The 22,521-nt window shown below is 39.4% G+C and overlaps 1 protein-coding gene across 1 annotated transcript; it reads left to right on the top strand.

The window, feature by feature from the left end:
* The first annotated feature begins 285 nt into the window (after positions 1-285).
* Positions 286-22,313, top strand: SLC5A7 (solute carrier family 5 member 7). Its single transcript, XM_031605270.2, has 9 exons — positions 286-884; positions 1,802-2,024; positions 7,592-7,705; positions 10,624-10,779; positions 13,305-13,453; positions 17,515-17,658; positions 19,861-20,014; positions 20,474-20,691; positions 21,419-22,313. Exons 2-9 carry the CDS (start codon positions 1,847-1,849, stop codon positions 22,040-22,042), a joined length of 1,737 nt encoding a protein of 578 aa, XP_031461130.1. The 5' UTR covers positions 286-884; positions 1,802-1,846; the 3' UTR covers positions 22,043-22,313.
* The last annotated feature ends 208 nt before the right edge of the window (positions 22,314-22,521 follow it).

Below are 22,521 nucleotides of genomic sequence, written 5' to 3' on the forward strand. Positions count from 1 at the left end.
ACTGAGGCAACAGTGTGCATGGGTCCTTTTTGCACGTGCAATACCATTCTCAGCTCTGAGGGGCCCAATGTCCAGCATCATTTGGAGGGAAAGGGTAGGAACCCTTTTAAAGCAAGGCTGGTATTACTGTTGGGCTGCAGGTCAACTTTATGAGGGGCACATCAAAAAGGGAGAGCCCCAAGAATTAGCAGCACTGTGGGTGGGAACCTGGCTGCATGCTCAGCCTGGTACAGGAGGGAGTTGTGGGGAAGGGTGGTTCTGAGCAGCCCTGGGGAGCCCAGCCTCGGTGTCAGGCCTGTGGGAGGTGCAGATGGGGTGCTGGGGGGCAGTGAGAGCACAGAGCATACCTTCCCTCTTCCTCCTTCTGTTCTCTCCCTTTCATTCATCCCTCTTTTCAGCACTCCTTTTCTGATAGGCTCGTTCTTTTCTTCCTCTCTCCCTTTGGTCTCACATGAACCTGTTCCTTCCTATCTCCCCCTTGTTCCCTTTTATTTTTTCTCCCCGCTTTTACTTCCTAACCCTGTTTCCCTGCCATGACACGACAATCACTCTCCCTTGAGTCATCCTTACTTCCCCCCAACGTCCCCTAGCACTCTGACGTCTTTCCCCCTTCCTCCCCCTCATCTCTGACGGACACGGTCCTCTCACCCCACTCAACCCTCCTCCTTTATAAAGAGATTTTCCTCTTTTTAATCCACCAGCCCACTGTTGCAACCTCACCACTCGGCGCACCGACAGGGGAACAGCCGCCTTTGCGCTTCACCCCCACCCCCTGCGGACAGACCCCGGGTGGGGGCACGGCCCTCGGGCTCAGCCCCGACACCGCCCTAGGGATGGACGGCCGTGCCCGGGGCACTGCGGGGCAGCGCGGCGCCGGATCCCAGGTGGGGCGGCGGGCACAGTGCAGCGGGTTCGGCTCCCCGACGGCGCGGCGGGAGGGAGCGGAGCGGGAGGCGAGGCGAGGGTGCGCGGCCGGGCGGGGCGGGCGGAGCCCCGAGGAGCTCCGCGGAGAGCGGCAGGTAGGGCGGCTCCGCGGGATGGAGAGCGGGGTTCCCGCGGAGCCGTCGGGGCGGTGGGCGGCTGTTGCCGGAGCTGCTGGGAGGAGGCGAGCGCGGAGAGGGGGGGGTGAGCTGAGAGATGCGGGGAAGGCTGGGGGGGTCGCCCGGGAGGGGCTCCGGGCTGTAGGTCGGGGAACTGGCGTTTGCTGTCGTCCGACAGCTTTTGCGCTTTCCAGATGAAAGCGCGATCGTGAATTGATCGGTACTTTTAATGCTGGGAAATTAAGCCTGTCACTAAAGAGAAAGTGGAGATTTTTAAATACAGGAAGGGGGTGAGGGTAGAAAAGATGCAGCATTCCAGTACATCAAAAGATACCTTTTGCTGTTGTTACTTCTTTACAGTTTTCATATTCTGACTAAATAGAGACTTCTGTAACAGACCACATGGCCAAGCTCTTTTCTACTATTCCACGTACCAAGCTATTTCTTGGGTAAAGAGTTCTAACTGTGGCAACTCTGTGACTATAAGAATTCCGTATTCAGGAACTGATTTATAAGAATTGCATTGCTTTCGGCCACATCATTCACTTTCCATTGTAATCAGAGGTTACAATTGTTGCTCGTTGCTCCACAGGCATTTCAATTGGCATGTAAGCTTAATTTCAGTTACATCTGAAATACTCATTTAATAAATTCACCACAACAGCCTTTTCAGTAACGATCTGAGTTACCTTCGTAGATTGATTCTGAAAAGCATCTTGCTAGGTTTGCTAAAAGCAGACATATTATTGCATTCTTTCCAGCAGCCTTAATGAAATAGTGATCAAAAAACCAGTCAGGACTCCAACATGCCTTTCCATGTGGAGGGACTGGTGGCCATAGCTGTGTTTTACCTGGCTATCCTGGCAGTTGGGATATGGGCTGCTTGGAAAACCAAGAACACCGGCAGCGATGGAGATCGCAGCGAAGCTATTATCGTCGGCGGAAGAGACATTGGCTTGCTGGTTGGTGGATTTACAATGACTGGTATGTAAAAGGTCTTTTATCCTCTTCTTTTTTATCCTTAACCAGCATATAGCTTGTTAGTTTTCCATCAGAGTGAAAGAGAACTATTATCTGTACGCTAAGTAATACATAGTGGAGGATATACCCATATTTTGTTTCCCAATTGCTGCTGAAATTGTTTAGTGAATGAAGTGTCTAAACCTAGATAAAAACAACAAACTTTTTAAAATGGTACAGAAAGAATATATTGCATATCTTACTCACTGCTTTCATGTTCATTTGTAGATCAGGCATGTTTGGAACAGAAATATAGGAGCTATACAGATTAATAAGAAAACTAATTTTAAAATAACTGTTGCTGTTGTTAAAGCCATCCAAATTCATGAGTTATTTTTGCTAAGTCTGAGTAAAGCAAAATTTATATGTAAAAAAAGATGGGAGGCAGCATCAGTTCAGAATTGATCTCTAGAAGAAAACTAGCATAAATCTAAACTCTTAAGCCCACTGATTTTTGCAAACTTACTTTGTGGATTCTTTAACATCTTTTGTGGCATTTTGACAAAATAATACATTTCTGTGAAAATTAGTATCAGAAGGAAAAGCCTCAGTGAAGAATAAGCTCGCTAATTTCCTTAGCAGTGCTGTTTGACTCCCCCAGTCGAACCTGTTAAGTTGCATGGGTAAACAAAAGGTTTGCAGCAAGGTCCAAAATCTCTGCTCTTGAAATTAACATCTGGGATCAGAACAAAAGTACATTACAAGAAGAGTGAATTGGCCTACCATTTTTATTTAAGCAATATAATTTTATTTAAGCATGCTTCATTTTTTTTTTCTTTTTTAATATTCTAAATTAAATTCCAGCAAAGCGCTTTCAGTTCCCAATTTGAATACATCAAGTTATGACTTTTGTTTTGTTTTCTCCTGTCTGGTTTCTCAATACGTAATATATAGGAGATGCATAAAAATTTGGGCCAGGAAGTGTGTGTTCTTCTCCATCCCCCTGCAGAGTCATTTTGCTCATTGAAAGATCATGAGTAAAGGACGCTTGTAAAAGTCATTGAAGTTTGAACCCATGTATATGTTATACTTTTATCACTTTTCTATAACATACTGGAGCACATCGGGTGATGGTGCATCAGTAGCCATGTATCCATCAGCTACTGAAACTTCAGATATGACCAGACTCTACTCATGACAAGAGCTAGTTTGTCTGTTTTCTGCTAAATTAAATGTTTTCAAGGGCACTGATACCAGAATATTTTGCAGAGATACTGCTTGCCACAAAGCCGTAATCATTAGATTGGAAAAGAGGAGATGAAATTATATTCTCCACAGAAGTGGTTATGATGCCTTACCTGTGGAAGAAGGCATAAATTTGGTCTCCTTAATCCCATTTTACAGTAATACTTTTCATAAAAGGTGAAGAAGAGATGAGACTTGAATTTGGGCTCCCTATATTACAGGCAGTTTCTATAACCATCAGAATTCACACCCATACACATTCACCCCATTTCATGCCACCTCTGAAGATGACGTAGTGTATCATTTCTGTGGTAGAACATCAGACTGATCCTAAAGTCTTTGCTCAGATAGAGCGCTCACAGATTTTATACCAGCAGGGTTTACATGCTTTCTAACCTCTGCCTTCCACAAATACGGCAGATACAGCTTGAGACAGCAAGTAAATTCCGCCATCACTTTGAGAGCGCTGCACCTGGCGTGTAGAGATAGGAGTTGTGTGCACAATCCTATAGAACCAAGGACTAAGTCAGTTTTTGTTCAGTGACAAAGTGAGTTGATTGGGATATGCCTTTTTTATAAACAAAACTATTGTAAGCTGATCAAAATCTACAATAACCTTTACAAAATAGTTTCACGGTCCTTTAAAAACCATAGACTGGATTTCACACATGACAACAACGTCTCCAGAACTAGATGGCTATTCAAACATGCTCTCAATATTTTATAACTTGAGTTGTCTAAGCAAAACTAGACTTTTAAAATATCCCTAGAAATGATATTATTTATTATACGTAAGTGAAATACTTTGGGTTGTGAGATAAGACTCAATTCTGTTTTTTGCTTGAGACAAATTCTACCGTGTTCCATGTGTATTAGCTACAAAACCAGCTGTGTTTTTTAGAGCTACTTGGTGGGGAGGATGGCAGAACTTAGCTTGTAAATTTAAAATCAAGTTGAAAGTGTAAGCATCATGACTTCATAGGATAGATTCAAGATTCGTAAGTATTTAGTTGGTTTGCTGAATTGTATTTAAAAGTGTTAAAGTAAGTGTACACCTTATGAATAATGGACATACTTGGATTGGTACTGTGATCCTGAGCAAACTGTTTAAGTAACTTGTTATTGGAATGCCTCAACATGAAGCCTATTGAAGGTCGAGTGTGTCTGCAATTATCAAAAAAGAGTGAAAATCTTGAATTCTCAATGGATCACAACAGCTCTCCTAACATAGCGCCGCAGTAGGCATGACTTCAATTCATGTATTAATTTTTCATGAGTATAGGTAAAATGTTGAATTAAATATGAATATTCCTTAATTTGTGGGTAACAATTTAAAGAAATGATATCTGTGACAGACTTGAGACTATCCCGATTTTGGTGATTGAGATTGAGCCCCAAAGGAAATATTTGAAATTACGTAATCAAAATGCTTGCAAATGCAACTAAAAATATCATAATCTATTGACATCATTTTTTATTTTACTTGGATGAAGTTTTGTATTGTTTCACAAAAATAAAATAAATATTATCAGTATTATCAATATTATCAGTATTCTGACTTTTTTTGTAATCCCCAGGTCGGAAATTCCATTTTATAGAACATGATGAGCTGATTCAGTAATTTGTGTGCTTAGACAAGGGATCATTTACAAAGAAGTATCAGAAAATCTGTCTTATTAATATACATTGAGATATGTAAAGATTTCTGAAATGTTTTTTTTTTTTTTTTTTTTATGTTCCTCGTATGAACTAGGAACCAAATTGCACTCCATATCCTAAGTATTTGTCTGATTATTTTTAGGGCACTTGCTTTAAATGGACATTTCTATTTGCAGCATTTTGGGGCCCTTCAGTTGGAAGGGAAAGAGAGGATTAAAATGGATTACCGCAAGTGTTTCTATAGATTATTATATTTTATATTCCTTTTGTCTGATTTAGGGGGGAAAAAAAAGGAAAAAAAAATTCACCAAAAAAAAAAAATTAAACTAACTTTAAATTGTGGCTTAAAAAACTGAGGATCAGAGAATTAATATCTAAGGATGAAATCCCTTCCTACCAGATCCCATTATTTTCTTTCAAATGTATTTACTGATGACAGGGTAGCGCTTAACTCCCTGACAAAAAGCTGTGTAACACCTTTCTAAAGCTCTGGGGTCCCTTGCAGATGTTGTAGAGGAACAAAAATTGATCAGCAGCTAATTTTCAAACTCCCTATCAAGAAAACAAATAATGAAATCATAAAAGAGTGCTAAATCTGCCATTCTAGCTTATTCACCAATACCTGTCCATGGGGCATCGTTCTCGTCCCCAGCCAGGGGAGGGCAGTGGCCCCTACCACATCCTACAGAATTGAAATTGCCTGGTCACTTCCAGAAGAAAAATAAAGGAACTAGGCACAGCATTCAAGTTCCCCTTGGAGAACAGACACACCTTTAGTGTCAACGCCAGGCAAATCAATGCCAGCCACCAAAGCCTTTTTGTACCACAGCAGGAGTTCTACTAGACATCTGTCCTTGCCTATGGGATTTTTCCTACCTGGAAGTGGGTGTCATTCATTCAGAATTCATGCTTCTAATTTTTCCAGAGAAACAGACATGTACAAATATATTTCTAAATATTTATTCAGTGACTTTTGCTATGGTACGCAGGTGCTCATGACACATTCCATAAGTATATACTGCTTGAGAAACAACAAGGAACACATATCCCAGGTGCACATGGACTCTGGTAACCAAAGTATCATATTTCCACCTGCTTCACTATGTTCACATTAGTAAGAGGCAAAAAATTCCATGTGTCTGATAATCTTCTATATACATTCTGTATTCCTGGTTCTTCCTGTCAAGAATCAGTGTTCACCCATCTTCTCCATGTTCTTCCACGTGGTCGTCACTCGTCTCTGTAATGCACAGTAATTCTCAGTACTGAAAAGTCTACTAATAATCAGGGTATATAGCGTCACTCCTTTTGTTGCAGACGTTCTCTGCATGCACATCCTGTGTACAGAACTGTTTCAGTATTTCCAACAGAATGGTCCATTCCTGTCCTTCAAAATCCAGAACGGGGGACAATTGTAATGCTCAAGTTTCCAGAGATCTTTGATTCCAAAGCCATGGTGTAATTTAACATCAAATTAAAAAATACCATCTTGTTGTAGTTAAGAGAGATCACATGTAACTGGAAGAGTAGTCAGCTAGATTTACATTGAAGATCTTCAGGAACTTTAATTGTATCTCCATTGCTTCTATCCACCTCCACTTGATATTTAATACACAGAAGTCTGAATATTGAATAAGGAAAGTAACTTTCTTACAATTGTAAGTTTTTACACAGGAGGTTTGAACTGTGCATGTTGTGTAAGAAGGCAAAGGTTTTGTGGCAATTCAAATTGGCTTTGCAAAAACATAATGACTTGCCTGCCATTCTTCAAACTACAGGCTTAGGTTCATAAAACTCACTTATTATACATCTGAGAAAATGAAAGACTTTTTTGCATGGAATCTGCAAACAAAGAGATAAACTTCATTATATAATTCGTAATGAATGATTTTTACAGATTCAATCACAAAAAAATTCTGTGTTTGAGATTTTTGGTCAGACACGCTCAAGGTCCAAAATTTTCAAATGTAGGGCAGAGAATTCATTAAGGGTCTGAGTTCAGTAAATTGGAAATACTGGTTGTTTATATAGAAACGATAAGAAATATTAATGATGTTACAATTCTAGAATACGTCTGCAGGGAGCACAAAAATACATAAGTCAGTTTTTAGAACTTAAATAGCAGCACGAGACCATCACATATCTATATGATGATTTGCCTATTAATGGGGCTGGGCCAGTCGGCAGGGCAGAGCTGCCACTATGACGGTATGGGGATTTGGCTGCAGGATGGGTTGAGCCAGGCTGCACGTGGCCGGCAGGCTGCAGGTTGGACATGCCTGCATTAAATTACTGTCTAATTTCAGTGCTCTGAGTTTCCTGAACTGGGATGACTTAGTCGCTATATGGTTATTCTTCCTTGCCTCTCCTTTACCTCTTGCTTTCATTTGAACAAAGAAAACGATCATGTTTCATGACTTATTATGCTTCATTCTTTGTACAAAGGGGAACTCAGGCCCCACATTTTCACTGATTGTAGACAGTCATCTGGTTTCTCTTTCATATGCTTAAGTTGTAAATTTTTTTGGATTAGGACTACCTTCTATAAAAGGATGCTATGTCTGGTACTTGTATAGTACACATAATAAAAAACAGCAGTATTATAAGTGATGACAATTTTGTTTTTCAGTGTGGAAGGTTTTTATTCTCTGAGTGCATTAAGGGCTTTTCTACCTCTTCTTTTTCAGCCACATGGGTTGGAGGAGGTTACATCAACGGGACAGCAGAAGCTGTGTATGTCCCAGGCTACGGTCTAGCTTGGGCTCAGGCACCTATCGGATATTCCCTTAGTCTGGTCTTAGGTAAGCAAGGAAATGAAGGCGATATTCACTAATTTTGGAGTTCTGATGTCAAGACCATCCTCTGAAATGACATCACATGGGTTTGGTGAAATGACACTGAGAAAAGCTGTTGCTTTTGTTGTTGTTTTTTTTTGTTTGTTTGTTTTTGTTTGTTTTTGGACATGTTTTTTAAATATTTTTAACCGTATGTACTAGGTTTTATATATTCAGGGTTTTGTTTTGTTGTGTTGTTTTTAAGAGCCTGTATAATCTGCAAAATATTACTGGGTTCTCTGATAGTGTCCAAATCACGGACTTCAAATGCAGCAAATACCCTCGCAGGTTGGGGAATTGCTTAAATCTTAGAATTCTCTACTGAGAGACTAATTTCTGAATTTCGTGCATGAAGTCTGGAGGAGAGCCAGTTTGTTGCTGTAAAGTTGAGCTAAACTTCTTTTTATATGTAGTATGAAATTCAAAATCATGGTCAAAATGAAAATACTGAATCCTTCCACGCACAGGATCAGTGTGTAAAATACAGACAGTGCTGTAATGCTTAATGCTCTGTTCTCTAATTCCCAAAATTCAATCAGACCTTCTTACCTTTCTCTAAAATAACAGCAATAAAAAATATCTTGTCATGTTTCAGTTGCATGGAGCAGCTCTTGACAGAAATATTGCCTTGTGAGCTATGATGAATGCTCTACGAAGCTGTCAAATACATGCTTCCAGGTTTTGAACAGATCGTGGCAAGTGCTGGTGCAACTGCTTAGAAAGGATATGTTTCCAGAAATGATCCTGTATTTTTCATCTTGTATTAATACGGCTGGTTTACTAGATTTTTGATAATATTTACCCTCTCAGTCTATTTTGAGCCTTTTTCTTCTGGTCCTCCCAGCTATCTGTGCTATTTTTTTCCATTTTGGTTGCTTTTCCAGGTCTTCTAGCCCCTTTTATTTCTTCCTATACAACTCAGTTTCCCCTCAGAAACTATGGCTTGCCTTGGTTCTCCTGTTTCCCAGTGGAACATTTCCAGATTGTGCATATTCCTCCCTGTTATATGCAGGCCAGCTCTAGTTCCAATAGTAAATCCCATCCCTGAGAGCAGTTCTGAATCCTTTAAAGAAAACATTAATAGTAGATCTGCCTAGAGATCAGTTAATGTCATTTTCAGGTCTTGAGGGTCATGATCGATCTGTGTCATTAAGTCGTCATTAGAATTATAGTCATAAGCATCTTACAGGTTTGTAGCCATTGTAGAATTGTCCCGAATCAATAGCCCACAAGAGGCTGAGTTAGTTATTCCCCTCATTTCCAGCTATTTACAAAGAAATCCAGACTTCATCCTTGGACTGATAAACATTGGCCTCTGCAGAGAAAAAGAAATTTTGTGCTGTGTGACCAATACGTCTCTCCTCAGAACACAGCAAGAAAAGCATTTCTGTATGCGTGATATGTACATGCAGATTTGGGATGAGGTGTTGTTAGTCCTTTAAAAATATATATAAATATAAGAACAGAATAATGAAAGAAATATTATTGCTTCAGGCTGAAAAGATTTAAGATTAATTTAACCTTCCTACTAATTCAATAATCTGCTGATTTTTTTTCTAATTTTTCAAGTTCCAATAGTTAGAATATCTCCTATGACCTTGGACAGATGTTTGAATAGCCTAATAGATTATGCTACCAGTGACTATTTTTTTTCCTGCTTTAGTTTTGTAATGATGATGTAACATCATCATCATTTTGTAATGATGATGTAACAAATAGAATAGGTATAGGAGTCATGAACAATGAAAAAATAGAGGAAAAGATTTTGGAGGCCTTCTGCATGTGAACTGCCTATCTAAAGACAGCATAATATAAAGGGCATAAATTGTGATTGGTAAGCTAGAGCTTTCTGTTCGGGGAACTTAATGAATTGAAGAAATATCGGGCATGACAAAGATATGTGGAAAATCTTCTGTACAGTACAACAGACAGATTCCCTATGATGGAGAACCTAAGGATCTCCAAATACTCCCTGGTTTTCTAGTGTAGTATAGCTTATGGATTGCATTTCAGCAGTGTTATTGTGAAAGAAGTCTTCTTATCTGTAGACATCTGATGTCAAAGATTTCCATAGAGTGTCTATTTTGACTCTAGTGAGATTTATCCCTTTTTTTTTTTGTTTTATTTTCCCTGGACAGAAAGAATTTGACAACTGTATATTAGAAATAACTTAGAAATGTAAGGACTTTTCACACTTATGTACATCCCCAGTACATATGTGAGCCAGGCAGAGCAGTATTGTGATACACCAAATGTCCTGAATGTGCACAGAAATAAGTGTATGACAAATGTTCAGGGAACCTGACACCTGCAGAACCCAGAAAGCATTTGACCTATCCTGCAGGTGTAGTAAGGTTGATTGAAGCGTGCATTATAATCTGAGTTCTCCTGAAAGGATCAGTTTTGCTGAGTGCACTCTATGCCATGTGTGAACCCATATTTCTGATCCAGATTCCCAGACTGTTTTATTTCTAGTGTAGCTCTATGTGAAAAATAAGATGTATATTCACGTTGGGTTCTACTCTATGTATGAACAGACTTAGTTACGAAAGATATTCTTTTAGGCTGATCCAAACTGAGACAAAATTCTGACATCATTCATAGTGGAAGATCAAGTAAACTGAACCAAAAAACTTAAAAAAATAAAAATAAAAATCCATTACTATACTGTAGACATAAATGATGTCATTTTGCTTGTGTAACTCTATGGTTAGATGTAAAATTAGAGTTCCTAGCAAATATTTTGCTTGTACTTATTTATTTAAAGAAACAAAACACAGTAATGCTGATATTTTTATACCTTTACTTGAAAATCAGTGTTTTACCCCTTTATGTCAGTGCATTACTCCACTACAGTTGGTGTCTTGTGCTACTTTTCTTTGTAGGTGGTCTGTTTTTTGCAAAACCTATGCGATCCAAAGGCTATGTGACAATGCTAGACCCTTTTCAGCAGCTTTATGGAAAAAGGATGGGAGGGCTTCTGTTTATTCCAGCTTTAATGGGAGAAATGTTTTGGGCTGCTGCCATCTTCTCTGCCTTAGGTAAGGAAATATCATTTTAAAAATTAACTTGAAATAGGTGTAAGGGATTAAGAAAATCAGGAATGCATAAAAAATGGCTTCAAATTTTAACTATCTTAGCCAAACAGCCCAGAGTATGGCAGTTGTCTCAGACCTATGGTAAACAGTAGTTGTACACAACAATGGTACCTCATTGATTATTTTGGTAATGGAAAGACATTTCCAGATGTTTAAAAAGAAATCCAGACCTCTTCCTTGAACTGAAGGTACATTTCAAAATGTACCTTTAAGCGGTCCCTTGTCAAAACAACATGGAAAGATTGAGCAACAAATTTACTTTAACAGAGAGGGTGAGGTGAATGATTACAAGTATCCTTTTAGCGTCACGGCTGCCCCAGCTTTTCTTCTGTACCACTGAGATCACAGGGGACAGAATTTCGTGAAATATATGAAACATCATTGCCAATGCATCTGAACAAAATAATCCTTTACATAAAGAGGGTCTAAATAAACACAGCTTTCCATAGCACAAATAATAGAAGTAAAACAAGGTTCAGATAAATACATTTAAGTACTATTCAATTCTTTCTTCTTGACAAAATAAAGAAAATACTTAGGATTCAAGAAAGGATGCAGAGAATTAGTGGAACTATGACTCAATAGAAAATCACCCAGCTACTCATCCAGTCCTGAAAAATAAGTCCGTTTCCAGGGTTTTTAATTATATTTCAGTTTTGAATTTAGCAATCCCTTCAAGAACTGAGAAAGTCCTTGAGCTGAAGCACCAGTAGTTGACTTCTACCAGCTAATCATACTCATAGTGCACATGCATGTGGTAATGCTTTCTAGCACAGCTATTTTAAACAGAAAATAAACTTTGAAGGTACTCTCCAACTGTGCTCTGATGAACTGCAAAGCAATGGGGAGCTTGTTTACCACAATTTCATCACAAAACCCTTAAAGGAGTAAGAACAAACTACACGCTGAGGTGATAGGAGTTGAATAGCTTGAAGAACTCTCTGAGTATTTAAAATATACTTTCTTTTTGATTGAGGACAAGCTAATATTTGATATTCCAAAGCAAATGGTGTGAATGCCTTTCTTGTAGCTTCATATTAACCACTGATGGCTAAAGACTATAAAGGTCACAGAGAGCTATAATTTTAACTGTTCTGCGAATAGACACACTTGTATTACAACTCCTAATTTGCACACCTATCTTCACCGATGCATTCTTCATTTGCTGATCTTCTCATGATTCCTGGCTTGACAGGGCTGTAGAAGTGAAAGACAGGACTTCCAACTTCTGCAAGATTTTTGAGCCTGTAATTCTGAAATACCAGAATGCTGAGGGCTCATTGTACAACAAAAAGCTACCTATCAGCTCTCTGCAACTCTTACATACTACATGTTATTCTGGGTGGTACTGCCAGATACTTTCCACCCATGTGTTCAAGAATATCCATCTGCTGTACCTGCAAGGACTGAAAGTTATTCTAAGATATTTCATCTAAATTGTCCTAATTGGGAGGAGATGAATTTTTAAAACAGTGAGTTAAAATACTACAATCATTTGAAATAGCTAGTATATCTATGGGAAGTATACAAACACCTTGACAGCTGTTGGAGGCACAATGCAGAACACAAGCAATTTGGGATGTTTCTAGAGTGCTCTGATAATTGCATGACCGATTAAGGGAGATGATGAAGAGAGTTGCTCTTCTGAGCCTAATACTTGCAAACACGGAAGAATTAATTAATTAGGGATGTGAAAGCCAGATGAAACCTTGGCTGTAGTGTTCAGAAGATGATAGAGTTTAGAGATCTGAGAGGAAGGAAGAAGGCAAAAAGCAGGACCACAGCAGCAGATTGCAGGAGAGTAGACTTTGGTCACTTCTGGGATCTGCTTGGAGGAATCCCTTGAAAGATGACAGTGAGATTCAAGAGAACTGGTAGATGTTCAGGGATCACCTCCTCTAAGCTTCAAAACAGTCCACTCTGACAATCATGAAAATGAGAAAGTGTCAGAAGGCCTGCATGGATGAAAAAGAAGCTGCTGTCTATACACATATATAAAAAGGAAGCATTCAAGAGGTAGAAGAAGGAGCAGGGGATCTGGAAGGAATATGGAGATGCTCTCTGAATATAGTAGGATGGGGTCTGAACAGCCAAAGTCCACTTGGATTTGAATCTGGCCATAAAGGGCAACAAGAGTTGTCCCTACAAGTACACAAACTAAAGTAATTGTGTAGGCCAACCAAACCTTTTGTTGCTGGCTCCCATAATATGCACATAGACAAACTAAGTGGGCAATAGGGAAGATGAAGACTTAGCAAGCTGCTGGGCACAGAGGGCTGTGACCAGAGCATGGAGTCCAGCTGGTGGCCAGTCATCCACCAGAGTACCCTGGGGGTCAGTACTGAGTCTTATGCTGTGTAACAACTTCATTAATGACTTGGACAATGAGATCCAGTTCCTTCTCATCACTGTGTGACATACACTAATATAGTGTTGTTTTTGTGTTGTTGTTGTTTTTTTTTCCATAGGTGCCACGATAAGTGTGATCATTGACATTAATATCAATCTTTCAGTCATTATTTCTGCCCTGATTGCAACTCTGTACACTCTTGTGGGTGGGCTTTATTCTGTGGCCTACACTGACGTTGTTCAGTTGTTCTGCATCTTCCTTGGGCTGGTAAGTTTGGCTTTTTTCCACTTTCTTGAAAATTTTGCCTTGAGCTTTATGACAAATGACAAATGCAGAGACCTACTGCCCAGCTGAAATTCTGGAATTGTGGCTTCTCTGAAAGTGAGGTGAAGGAATATCTCCACTCACAGACCAATGGCTTTAAAGGGTCTGCATTTGCATCAGTATACAGCCCATGCTTTGGCAATACTGCTGACATGAGGCACTATTCTTGGCTTTTTTCCTACTCTTACTTTTCATTCTGAGTATGTCTCTAATTTAGAACAGGACTGGAGGAGATTGACTATCTGTCCATAAAGCTGTAGCAAAAGCACTGGAAGGAGGCATCAGATGCAGAGAGCAGTCAGTAAAGCAATCCGAAAACACTGGAACTGGACCTGTACAGCCAGTATTCTCCAGTTTCTCCTTCCTATAGCTGTCACCTATGCAGCTTAGTTAACCTTCTGCTGTGAATCATCATATGGGTGTTTCCTCCATTTCCCTCCACTAACCTTGGAGACTGGGGAGTCTCACAAGATGACCGTGCTGTTTAAATATGGTGTTATGATTCAGCCATCAGTTATCAATGATATGACAGTGGATAGCTTTTCCCCTACTTACTGCTATTCCTTGAATCTACTCAGAAAAACATCAGTGCAGCAGGGGTCAGATCACAAGGGTGCAGTCAAAGATGCTGCTTATTTCTGCTTGCCAGTGCTAGTAATAGATTGTCACAGGTGTGCAGAGATCTGAGACAGGCTGAAATAGAAGGGGTGGCTCAAGGTGTTGGAGCTGAATGACACCTCGGGGACCCTGAGTGGATTCTCTGCTTTCACCAGAGTTCTCATGCAGCCCTAGGGAAATTGCTTCTGCCAGAGCTTGCACAGATGGCTACTAGCTAACCTTGTGTTAGTCCTCACTCTGTGGTGTCCTACTGTGAGGCCTGCAACCTTATTTGCAGAAGTGCTAAGCATTCCCATTTGTAACTGACTTCATGGGAATTGTGCTAAACACTCTGAAAAAGCAAATACAAGTTCCAGCTGGCCACCTCCAATGAGAAGTTATTCCAGAACAACTTCTCTCACACTTCTTTTCTTCATCTGCACAGTGGGGTAAATGCTGTCTCCTTCCCTAAGGTGCATGTTAGCATTTGTGAACCATTCAGTTTCCACAGATGGTGTGCATTACAGAAATTCCCCAAATAAAGTAAATCACTCATGCACTACTACAGACCCTCATTTTATGGGAATAACAACATGATCCCATGATTAAAGTCGCCGTGAACAGGGAGGGGAAGACAAACAAAGGTGGTATAGCGGTCTTTTAAATAGTTGGATCTGTAGTTTTAATAGTGTTCTTTTAATCCAGGTTGGGCTCTTTATGTAATTTCCCTTTTCAAGTAAACAATATCGCTGTCATGTAGAAAGAACTGTATTCATAACCTTAGGAGTCATAAGAAGCTTCAGATAACACTTAAACAGGCATGCTGTAGATGAGGGATTTTAGATAAGATAGGACACTTTCACAGCAAGTGTCACAGCAGAAGATGTGACAGGCTTGGTGTCCCAGCTTCCCCTCCAGACTTTGGAGCAGTTTGTGTAACCACTGGCACAGAGTATTACTGCCCACTACTCTTAATGTCTCTTCCTTACCGGAGACATGATACTTGTTCTAATCACTTCTGTTCCCTGTGCTTGCTTTCCATTTCAGACACAATCTCATCCTTATGTCTTCATAAACCCTATCCCGGTCTAGGTAACCACATACTTCCCTGGTTTTCTCCTTCCAACCCCAGATAGTTTCCTTCCTTCCCACTTCTCTTCTACCAACAGTTGCAACTCTCAGCTCCACTCTCTGTCTTTATTTTGCCCAGTCATTCATTGCCTGATTCTGTACTCTGTCCCCAACTATTTGTCTCTTCATCTCAACTGTATTATTAGTTCTCCATTCTAAAATCTTTGCTGTCGTATAGGAATACTTTTTTTTTTTTTTTTTTTTTTTTTTTTTTTTCTGGTTTCCAATCCCATGAGTTCCAGATCCTTCTAATACCTCTTCTTCCCTGAACTTCTACTCACAGCATAAGGCCCCAAAATCTGTTTTGCTCCCACAAGCCATTGTTTTATTTTTGCTCCATTCAAAACACTGAATTTCCTACTCCAATTATTAACAGCTCAGAGAGGACAATAGGAGAGAACTCGAGACTGTGTCCATGTTAGCAAGTTGTACAGTGCCAAGGTAAAAATAAATGATCATCTGTTCTATTTTATTGTTGATACCATCCTGGCACTGCTTTGGCCCATGCCAGCTAGTACTTTCCCACATAATTCCCAGGATAAGGTCAAGGCTGTTCTGTTTGACAGGAAAAGGAAGTCTAGATGTATGGACATATCAGTGATCTGCAGAACTAGAGAAAATGTCTTGACTTGTTCTGTTTACTAATATAGTGGTAGTCTTTGAGATCACAAAAAGCTGTATTGCTGTCAGGAGCTGGAATGGATTGCAAAAGCTAGTAATGTGTTTGCAATTTAGTCCCTATTAAATCCTGGGCTGTATCTTGAAGGCTGCAGATGGACTTTTAGAAATTTTCCCTGCTGAAAATCTCAGCTGAGTATGTGCAAACTACAGCTCTTCGTAAACTCATCACTTTGACATGTCTGAGATTTGAGATTCACAAAGAAGAATGAAAAATCCACGTCATCCTTCTCTGCGAATTTAAAAAAAAAAAAAAAAAATTAAATTAGAAGAGTACTAGCATCCTATCATTTTGGCAGTGTTTGTCTTTCCTTCAAAATCTCTTGGAGATGACTGAAACATTTTGGTGATATGTTCCAGAAAAGCCTAAGCAAACACTGAAAAGGGAAATTTTCTTCCCAGGTGCTTAAATTGGAAAAGTTTAATATGTAATTGAGAAACTGTATTTGATAAACATCTTGATAAGCAACTTGCTGCAAAAAAAACAGCAATACTTCATGTCTTCTTCACACGTTGATACAATAATTGTGCAACAAGGTAGAGGAAGATGTTTGAAGTTCCACCTCCTTGCACCTCTGTGCATTTAACATGTTCATTTGGGCTATGGTAATCTGCATATTTTTGGCTATCACTAAAGGCTTCAGGGTGTGTGTTGCAGTTGTCTATTCCATAGATTACTAAACCCAGTTTTCTTCTTAGTAGGAAGTGCCAAGGTCCTCCTCACAGGGAGTTAATGAGTTGAAAAATGAACTGGATGACAAATACACAAAAAGAGTGTTGGTGAAGAAAACCCATCCTCTGGCAGAAACCGTTTCATGATTGATTTTTTGGCTCAGATCAAAACAGCCAAGAGCACAGAGTAAAATTATTCTTGAGGTAGAAAAGCGCTGTAACACGCTGGGTATTGTAATACACTGGAGTATTCTGGAGCAAGAGAGATGCTCCAGCAGCATCCCTCTCTTGCCATGATACAGTTTTCATAGAATTACAGAATCATAGAATGGCTTAGGTTGGAAGAGAACTAAAAGATCATTGACTTCCAACCCCCTGTTGTGGGCAGGGCTGCCCCCCACCAGCTCAGCTGACCAGGGATGAAGCACCACAGCTTCTCTGGGCAGCTGTGCCAGTGCCTCACAGTCCTCTTTTCCCATTAGAAGCATAAATTCTACGTTTTCTTGATTTCGAATGAAATTCCCAAGCTTTCAGGTTTGATGCCTTGTGCCTGTATACTCACAAATCCTGTTGCTTTTGCATGCAGGTTTATATGTAGATATTTCTCTGCAGTGTGGTCCAAGAAAGTGTGTAAAGACTGTGTGTGAAGTTTAGGAAAAATATAGTGAATATGTACAAATGCGCTTCTCCTGCTGATGATGTGACTTCCACTGATAAATTTTGTCTTCACACTCACATTTTCCAGAAAAAAGGTAAAATATCCAGTATACTCTCTGGAGTTTGGAGGTGTTCTGGCATATTTTCTAGCTATTCTGCAAGTCAGCTTGACATTCGATCTGCAGCATGCAAGAAGAGAAACAAACTAACACTTACAGGTTTATCATGCCTTCATTAGACCTGAACAAACTATTGTTCTTTGGTTACAGTGGATCAGCGTACCCTTTGCACTGTCCAATCCTGCAGTGACAGACATTGGTTTCACAGCTGTGCACGAGGTGCACCAAGCTCCTTGGCTCGGAACTATTGGCTCACTTAACATTTACACCTGGCTGGACAATTTCCTTTTGCTGGTAAGTGATGGCTTATATTAAGGACTGAAGCACCTCAGCACTGTGTTATTGTAACAGCTAGAAAAAGCAGAGTCTAGTTAAGAGTTTCCAGTAACGTGAAAACTTCCATCTTCATTCCTGTTAAATATGTAGATCACTCTGAAAGTAATGCATCCTATTTATTTCCACGGAAACTACAACAGATACAAACAGCACAATGACACTATTTGATAGAACAAATTCTCAGCTACAAAACACTCTTTTTCAACACAGTCACCACCATCAGCTATGCATTTTTCACCAGCTGTGAACAAGAGCCTGCATTCTGCACTCGTAAAAATCTGCACCAGTGGAACTGACTTGCTGTCACTGTCATCACTGCTAAACACACCACCCACTGCATCACTGCTCATATCCATGGTTTGTTCTCTGTAAATGCAAGTGTCAGTGAATGGCAGTGGATGCCATTTTTTCCTTTTTCCTTTCCTTCCATTTTTTCCTTGTATTTCTGAACATCTGAATGATTTCAGAGAAATATCAGTAAAGTACTGTAGCACAGCTGTCAATATCAGCATTGGCAGGAAGATTGTTTAAATACTGTCAGACCGAAAGATTTGCCTTATGCTAAAATTAATTAAAAGCGTGTGGCTAACACGTAAGTGATGTCATTCTTGGCAAAGAAAGGCAATAAATACATTATACAAATGATTAAATATGCCTTAGGTGTAGGTGATGTAGAAAGAGCTTTGCAGAGATGGATGGATGAATTCATCCGTGCCAGAATGAACTGAGAGTTTTCATTATTTAATACTCATTTATTACACATGGGATTGGTGGTTATTAAGTGCTTTATATTAGAAGGTCTAGCAACACATGCTAACATTTTCCATTCTCAGTGTCCCTGAGCAACTTTATAACGTTTTTTATTATCATATTCTAGTTTGGGATTTCTTTCTCTCTATTTTTTTTCCTAAATAACCTCAGCCAAAAATCCTCAGAGTTTTCTGACAATACAGCTAATAAAATGCATCATTTTATCCAGCATAGGTTGCGTAGAGATTCTTAGAGAGTCAAAATATGACACTCGCCCACATGCCTGAATTCTATGCCATAAGGCTAAAGGTTTCATTTCTGCTGATGACCAAAGGAAAGCTCTGATGCTGCCAAATTGGGACACGTTTCCTTTTCATCCTGTTTGTTTCATTACATTTCAAGAAATTTACACATGCTTGGAAAGTTTTGTTAAAATAACATTATTAAGGCTATAAAGTAAAGCACTCATAAATAGTATGCCAAAATCTGAGTTGCTTGTGAAGCATTCATTTGGTCCCTTGTGTGTGTGAAGCATATATGAAACACCTGTATACACATGCTTAGGAATAAACACCTCCTGCCTCATTTATCATGTTAAACTGGACTGTGCACTTTTAGTGAGCAGTTTGCTTTGTTTTCTTTCCAGAGTGCTTAGTCATAGACACTTATTTACTTAATGGAGCCTACTCAAATCCTGCTCTGAAGAGAGGATTTTAGCATGTTTTTTCAGCCTTTGATAATAGTCTTTTATGTTATATTTTGTGGGTGTAATTTTAAGTCTCATCTTCATTGTTACATCCACAAAACAAGAGAAGGGTTGCCACCGTAACAAAAAAGAATCAAAACAACAACAAAAAAAACCCCACATTCTTCGTCCATAACTTATATTGGTATCATAATTGGTTAAGACAACGGGAGAAACATTTTCCATATTCTCATGTCGAATACATACAGAACTTGTTGCTTGTTTAGATAGTTATATGCATTCACAGAAGGAGATAAAATCTTGTTTTCCAATCCTAATTAATGTAATTCTGGGGGGAAGAGGGTGCTGGTGGTCAAATTCTGCAAATATGAGATATGTCAATAGTACTTTTATAACTTTTTGTAAGGCTTTATCAAATATTTATGGAGCTCACAATGCTTTAGGATTACAGAAACTATGTAGCATTGTTTCTAACTGTACAGAGAATAATTTTGCTAAAAGAGTGGGATTTAAGTGGGCTTACAAAGATCTAACATTACTTGTGAGAATGGAGGTTACAGCTGTTACTAACTGACTGATAAGCCATAGATGAAAGAGCAGCAATGCGGCACTCAAGTGATGCTTCTATGTGTTCTCTATATGGTGACAGCAAAGAAATCTGGTGTCAGCTCCCAGTAATGGAACACTGCTTATTGTGTTTGCAGACATTCGGAGGTATCCCATGGCAAGCATATTTCCAGCGAGTTCTTTCCTCATCTTCTGCCACATATGCTCAAGTTTTGTCATTTCTGGCTGCTTTTGGCTGCCTTGTGATGGCTATTCCTGCAGTACTCATCGGCGCGATTGGAGCATCCACAGGTAAATTATTAAAAAAATGAGTAATGTAATAAATGTGTGAAAATTTTGCATTAGACAGGTGACATGATTAATCAACCCATGACTTCATCAACAGGAGACAGCACTGAAAAATACTTCTAGAGTATGTTTTTCCCTAGGGAGGTTGCTCCATTGTGGTGGTTCAACAACAAAGGACAACTAAGCTCCACTACATTGCTCTGTCACTCCTGACCCTCGAATAACAGGAGCAGAAAATAAAAAAGTGTGTAGTTTGAGACAAGGGCAGACAGATCACCCACCAGCTACCAGCACAGGCAGAATGAACTCAGTACTGGGAGATTTATATGATTTATTGCCTACTGATAGTAGACTAGAGCAGTGAGAACTAAAAGCAAGCTAAAATCACCTGTTAATGTTACTAATGTTAATGAGTGAATGACTAATAATGTTACTCACAACACACTTGTGTCTATATTTCAGCCTGGAACCAGACTGAATATGGTTTTCCTGACCCCATTGCTAATAAAGAAGCGGATATGATTTTACCAATTGTGCTCCAGTATCTTTGCCCAGTCTACATCTCATTCTTTGGCCTCGGTGCTGTATCTGCTGCTGTCATGTCATCAGCTGACTCTTCAATTTTATCAGCAAGTTCTATGTTTGCTCGGAACATTTACCAGCTCTCATTTCGGCAAAATGTGAGATTATATTTCCATTTTTACTTTTAGAGAAAATTTTAGCTGAGAGACTTTTACTAGGTAATGCATAGACTGCCATTTCTTAGTGAAACATTTACTCCATATTCCTGCCTATGACTAGAAAAAGTACAGCATTTCTTTGCAAACAGTGTATTGAGTAAACTGAAGGTTTAAAATGTTCATGGTTGTGACTGATGACACAGCTGAAAAAGATCATGGAAGGCAGATTTGAAGTGTTTCCATGGCATTGCAGTTTATTCTAAATAGCTCGTAATTATTGTTGCAACTATAATTTTTACTTAAATACTTGGTGAACTGAGGCATCTTTCTGACTTACTGGTTTATTAGGAAATCATGTGGCACTCAAGAAAGGTGCAGAGCGGGCTTGTGGTCATAGATTTTCTTAGGAAATGGAGAAGAAAAAAATTGGACAATGAAAGTTTTTTCTGGTTGATCTATATTGTGTTTATTTTCAAAAGTTATTTCTGCAACGGTTGTTTTTTTCTCTGACTCTATCAAATTTTTCCATGTGCACTAAGGTTAATGACTTTTTGAATGGAAACCGTAGCCCTTGTTTTTTGATCCCATGCTTGAGATAGAGTTATTAGCTTGTGAATATTGCTGAATGTCATGCATAATTCCCTTTTACAGTGACATGCCTTATACAGACTGTGCTCACAAATGGCAGCGTACACATACCACCATAACACTGCACTTTTTTTTGCAGGCCTCAGACAGGGAAATCGTATGGGTCATGAGAATCACTGTTTTTCTCTTTGGAGCATCAGCGACAGCGATGGCACTGCTGGCATCATCAGTGTACGGCCTGTGGTACCTCAGCTCTGATCTTGTTTATATCATCATATTCCCTCAGCTCTTGTGTGTGCTGTTTATTAAAGGAACCAACACCTATGGTGCCATTGCAGGATACTTATTTGGCCTTGTTCTCAGAATAACTGGAGGAGAACCATACCTCTACCTTCAGCCCTTGATCTACTATCCTGGCTGCTATCCTGATGAAAATAATATCTACGTCCAGCGATTCCCATTTAAAACACTTGCGATGCTTACCTCCTTCTTTACTAACATTATAGTCTCCTACTTAGCCAAATACTTATTTGAGAGCGGGACTTTGCCACCAAAGCTGGATTTCCTTGATGCTGTGGTTGCGAGGTACAGTAGAGAACATATGGACAAAGCAACACTTGTAAAGAGTGACAATATTGTATTAAATGAACTCGCACCTGTGAATCCGCGGCACAGTCTAACTTTGAGCTCGACTTTCACAAACAAGGAAGCCTTTAATTACGTTGATTCAAGTCCAGATCTGTCCAACACGGAAGATAATTAAAAAGAGTGGCACCCACAGATGAAGCAATGCAAAACACAATATTCTACGAAGAATAGTAAGAGGCATTTTATGGAAAGAAAAGCAAAACTTAGGAATGAAATGCCACTGCACAATCTCTAATTGGTTCTACGAGCAGGAGCATCCATGGGCAGAACTCTTTCCTGTTATTATCTAACATGTTGGATTAGATCACAGAGTGTTTACCTAAAGATGCACTTAGATCCCATTCTTTTCACCCACAGCTATAAACTATGTAATTAAAAAAAAAAAAAATTATTTACAATTGAAAATATAAGTAGCAGAAAAGTGCAACAGCTATTTAGGTAGGACATTGTATGAGGAGATTATAATACAGTCAATCTGAAGTACTACCAGCCAACACTTTATTAGCATTAAGTGAAAGTATGTTGTCACAGCTGTAAGTGATTTATTTCTAAAGAACTAAATGCCTTCACAAAGACAGATGGATAACTTCCCTA

The sequence above is a fragment of the Phasianus colchicus genome, chromosome 1, assembly GCF_987193195.1.
Source record: "Phasianus colchicus chromosome 1, bPhaCol1.hap1.1, whole genome shotgun sequence".
In the NCBI taxonomy this organism is placed as follows: domain Eukaryota; kingdom Metazoa; phylum Chordata; class Aves; order Galliformes; family Phasianidae; genus Phasianus; species Phasianus colchicus.

Coding starts and splice junctions, on each gene's coding strand:
- SLC5A7 (XM_031605270.2), top strand. CDS start 1,847: ATGCCTTTCCATGTGGAGGGACTGGTGGCCATAGCTGTGTTTTACCTG. Junction 7,706..10,623: donor TTCCCTTAGTCTGGTCTTAG/GTAAGCAAGGAA, acceptor TTTTCTTTGTAG/GTGGTCTGTTTTTTGCAAAA. Junction 10,780..13,304: donor TGCCATCTTCTCTGCCTTAG/GTAAGGAAATAT, acceptor TTTTTTCCATAG/GTGCCACGATAAGTGTGATC.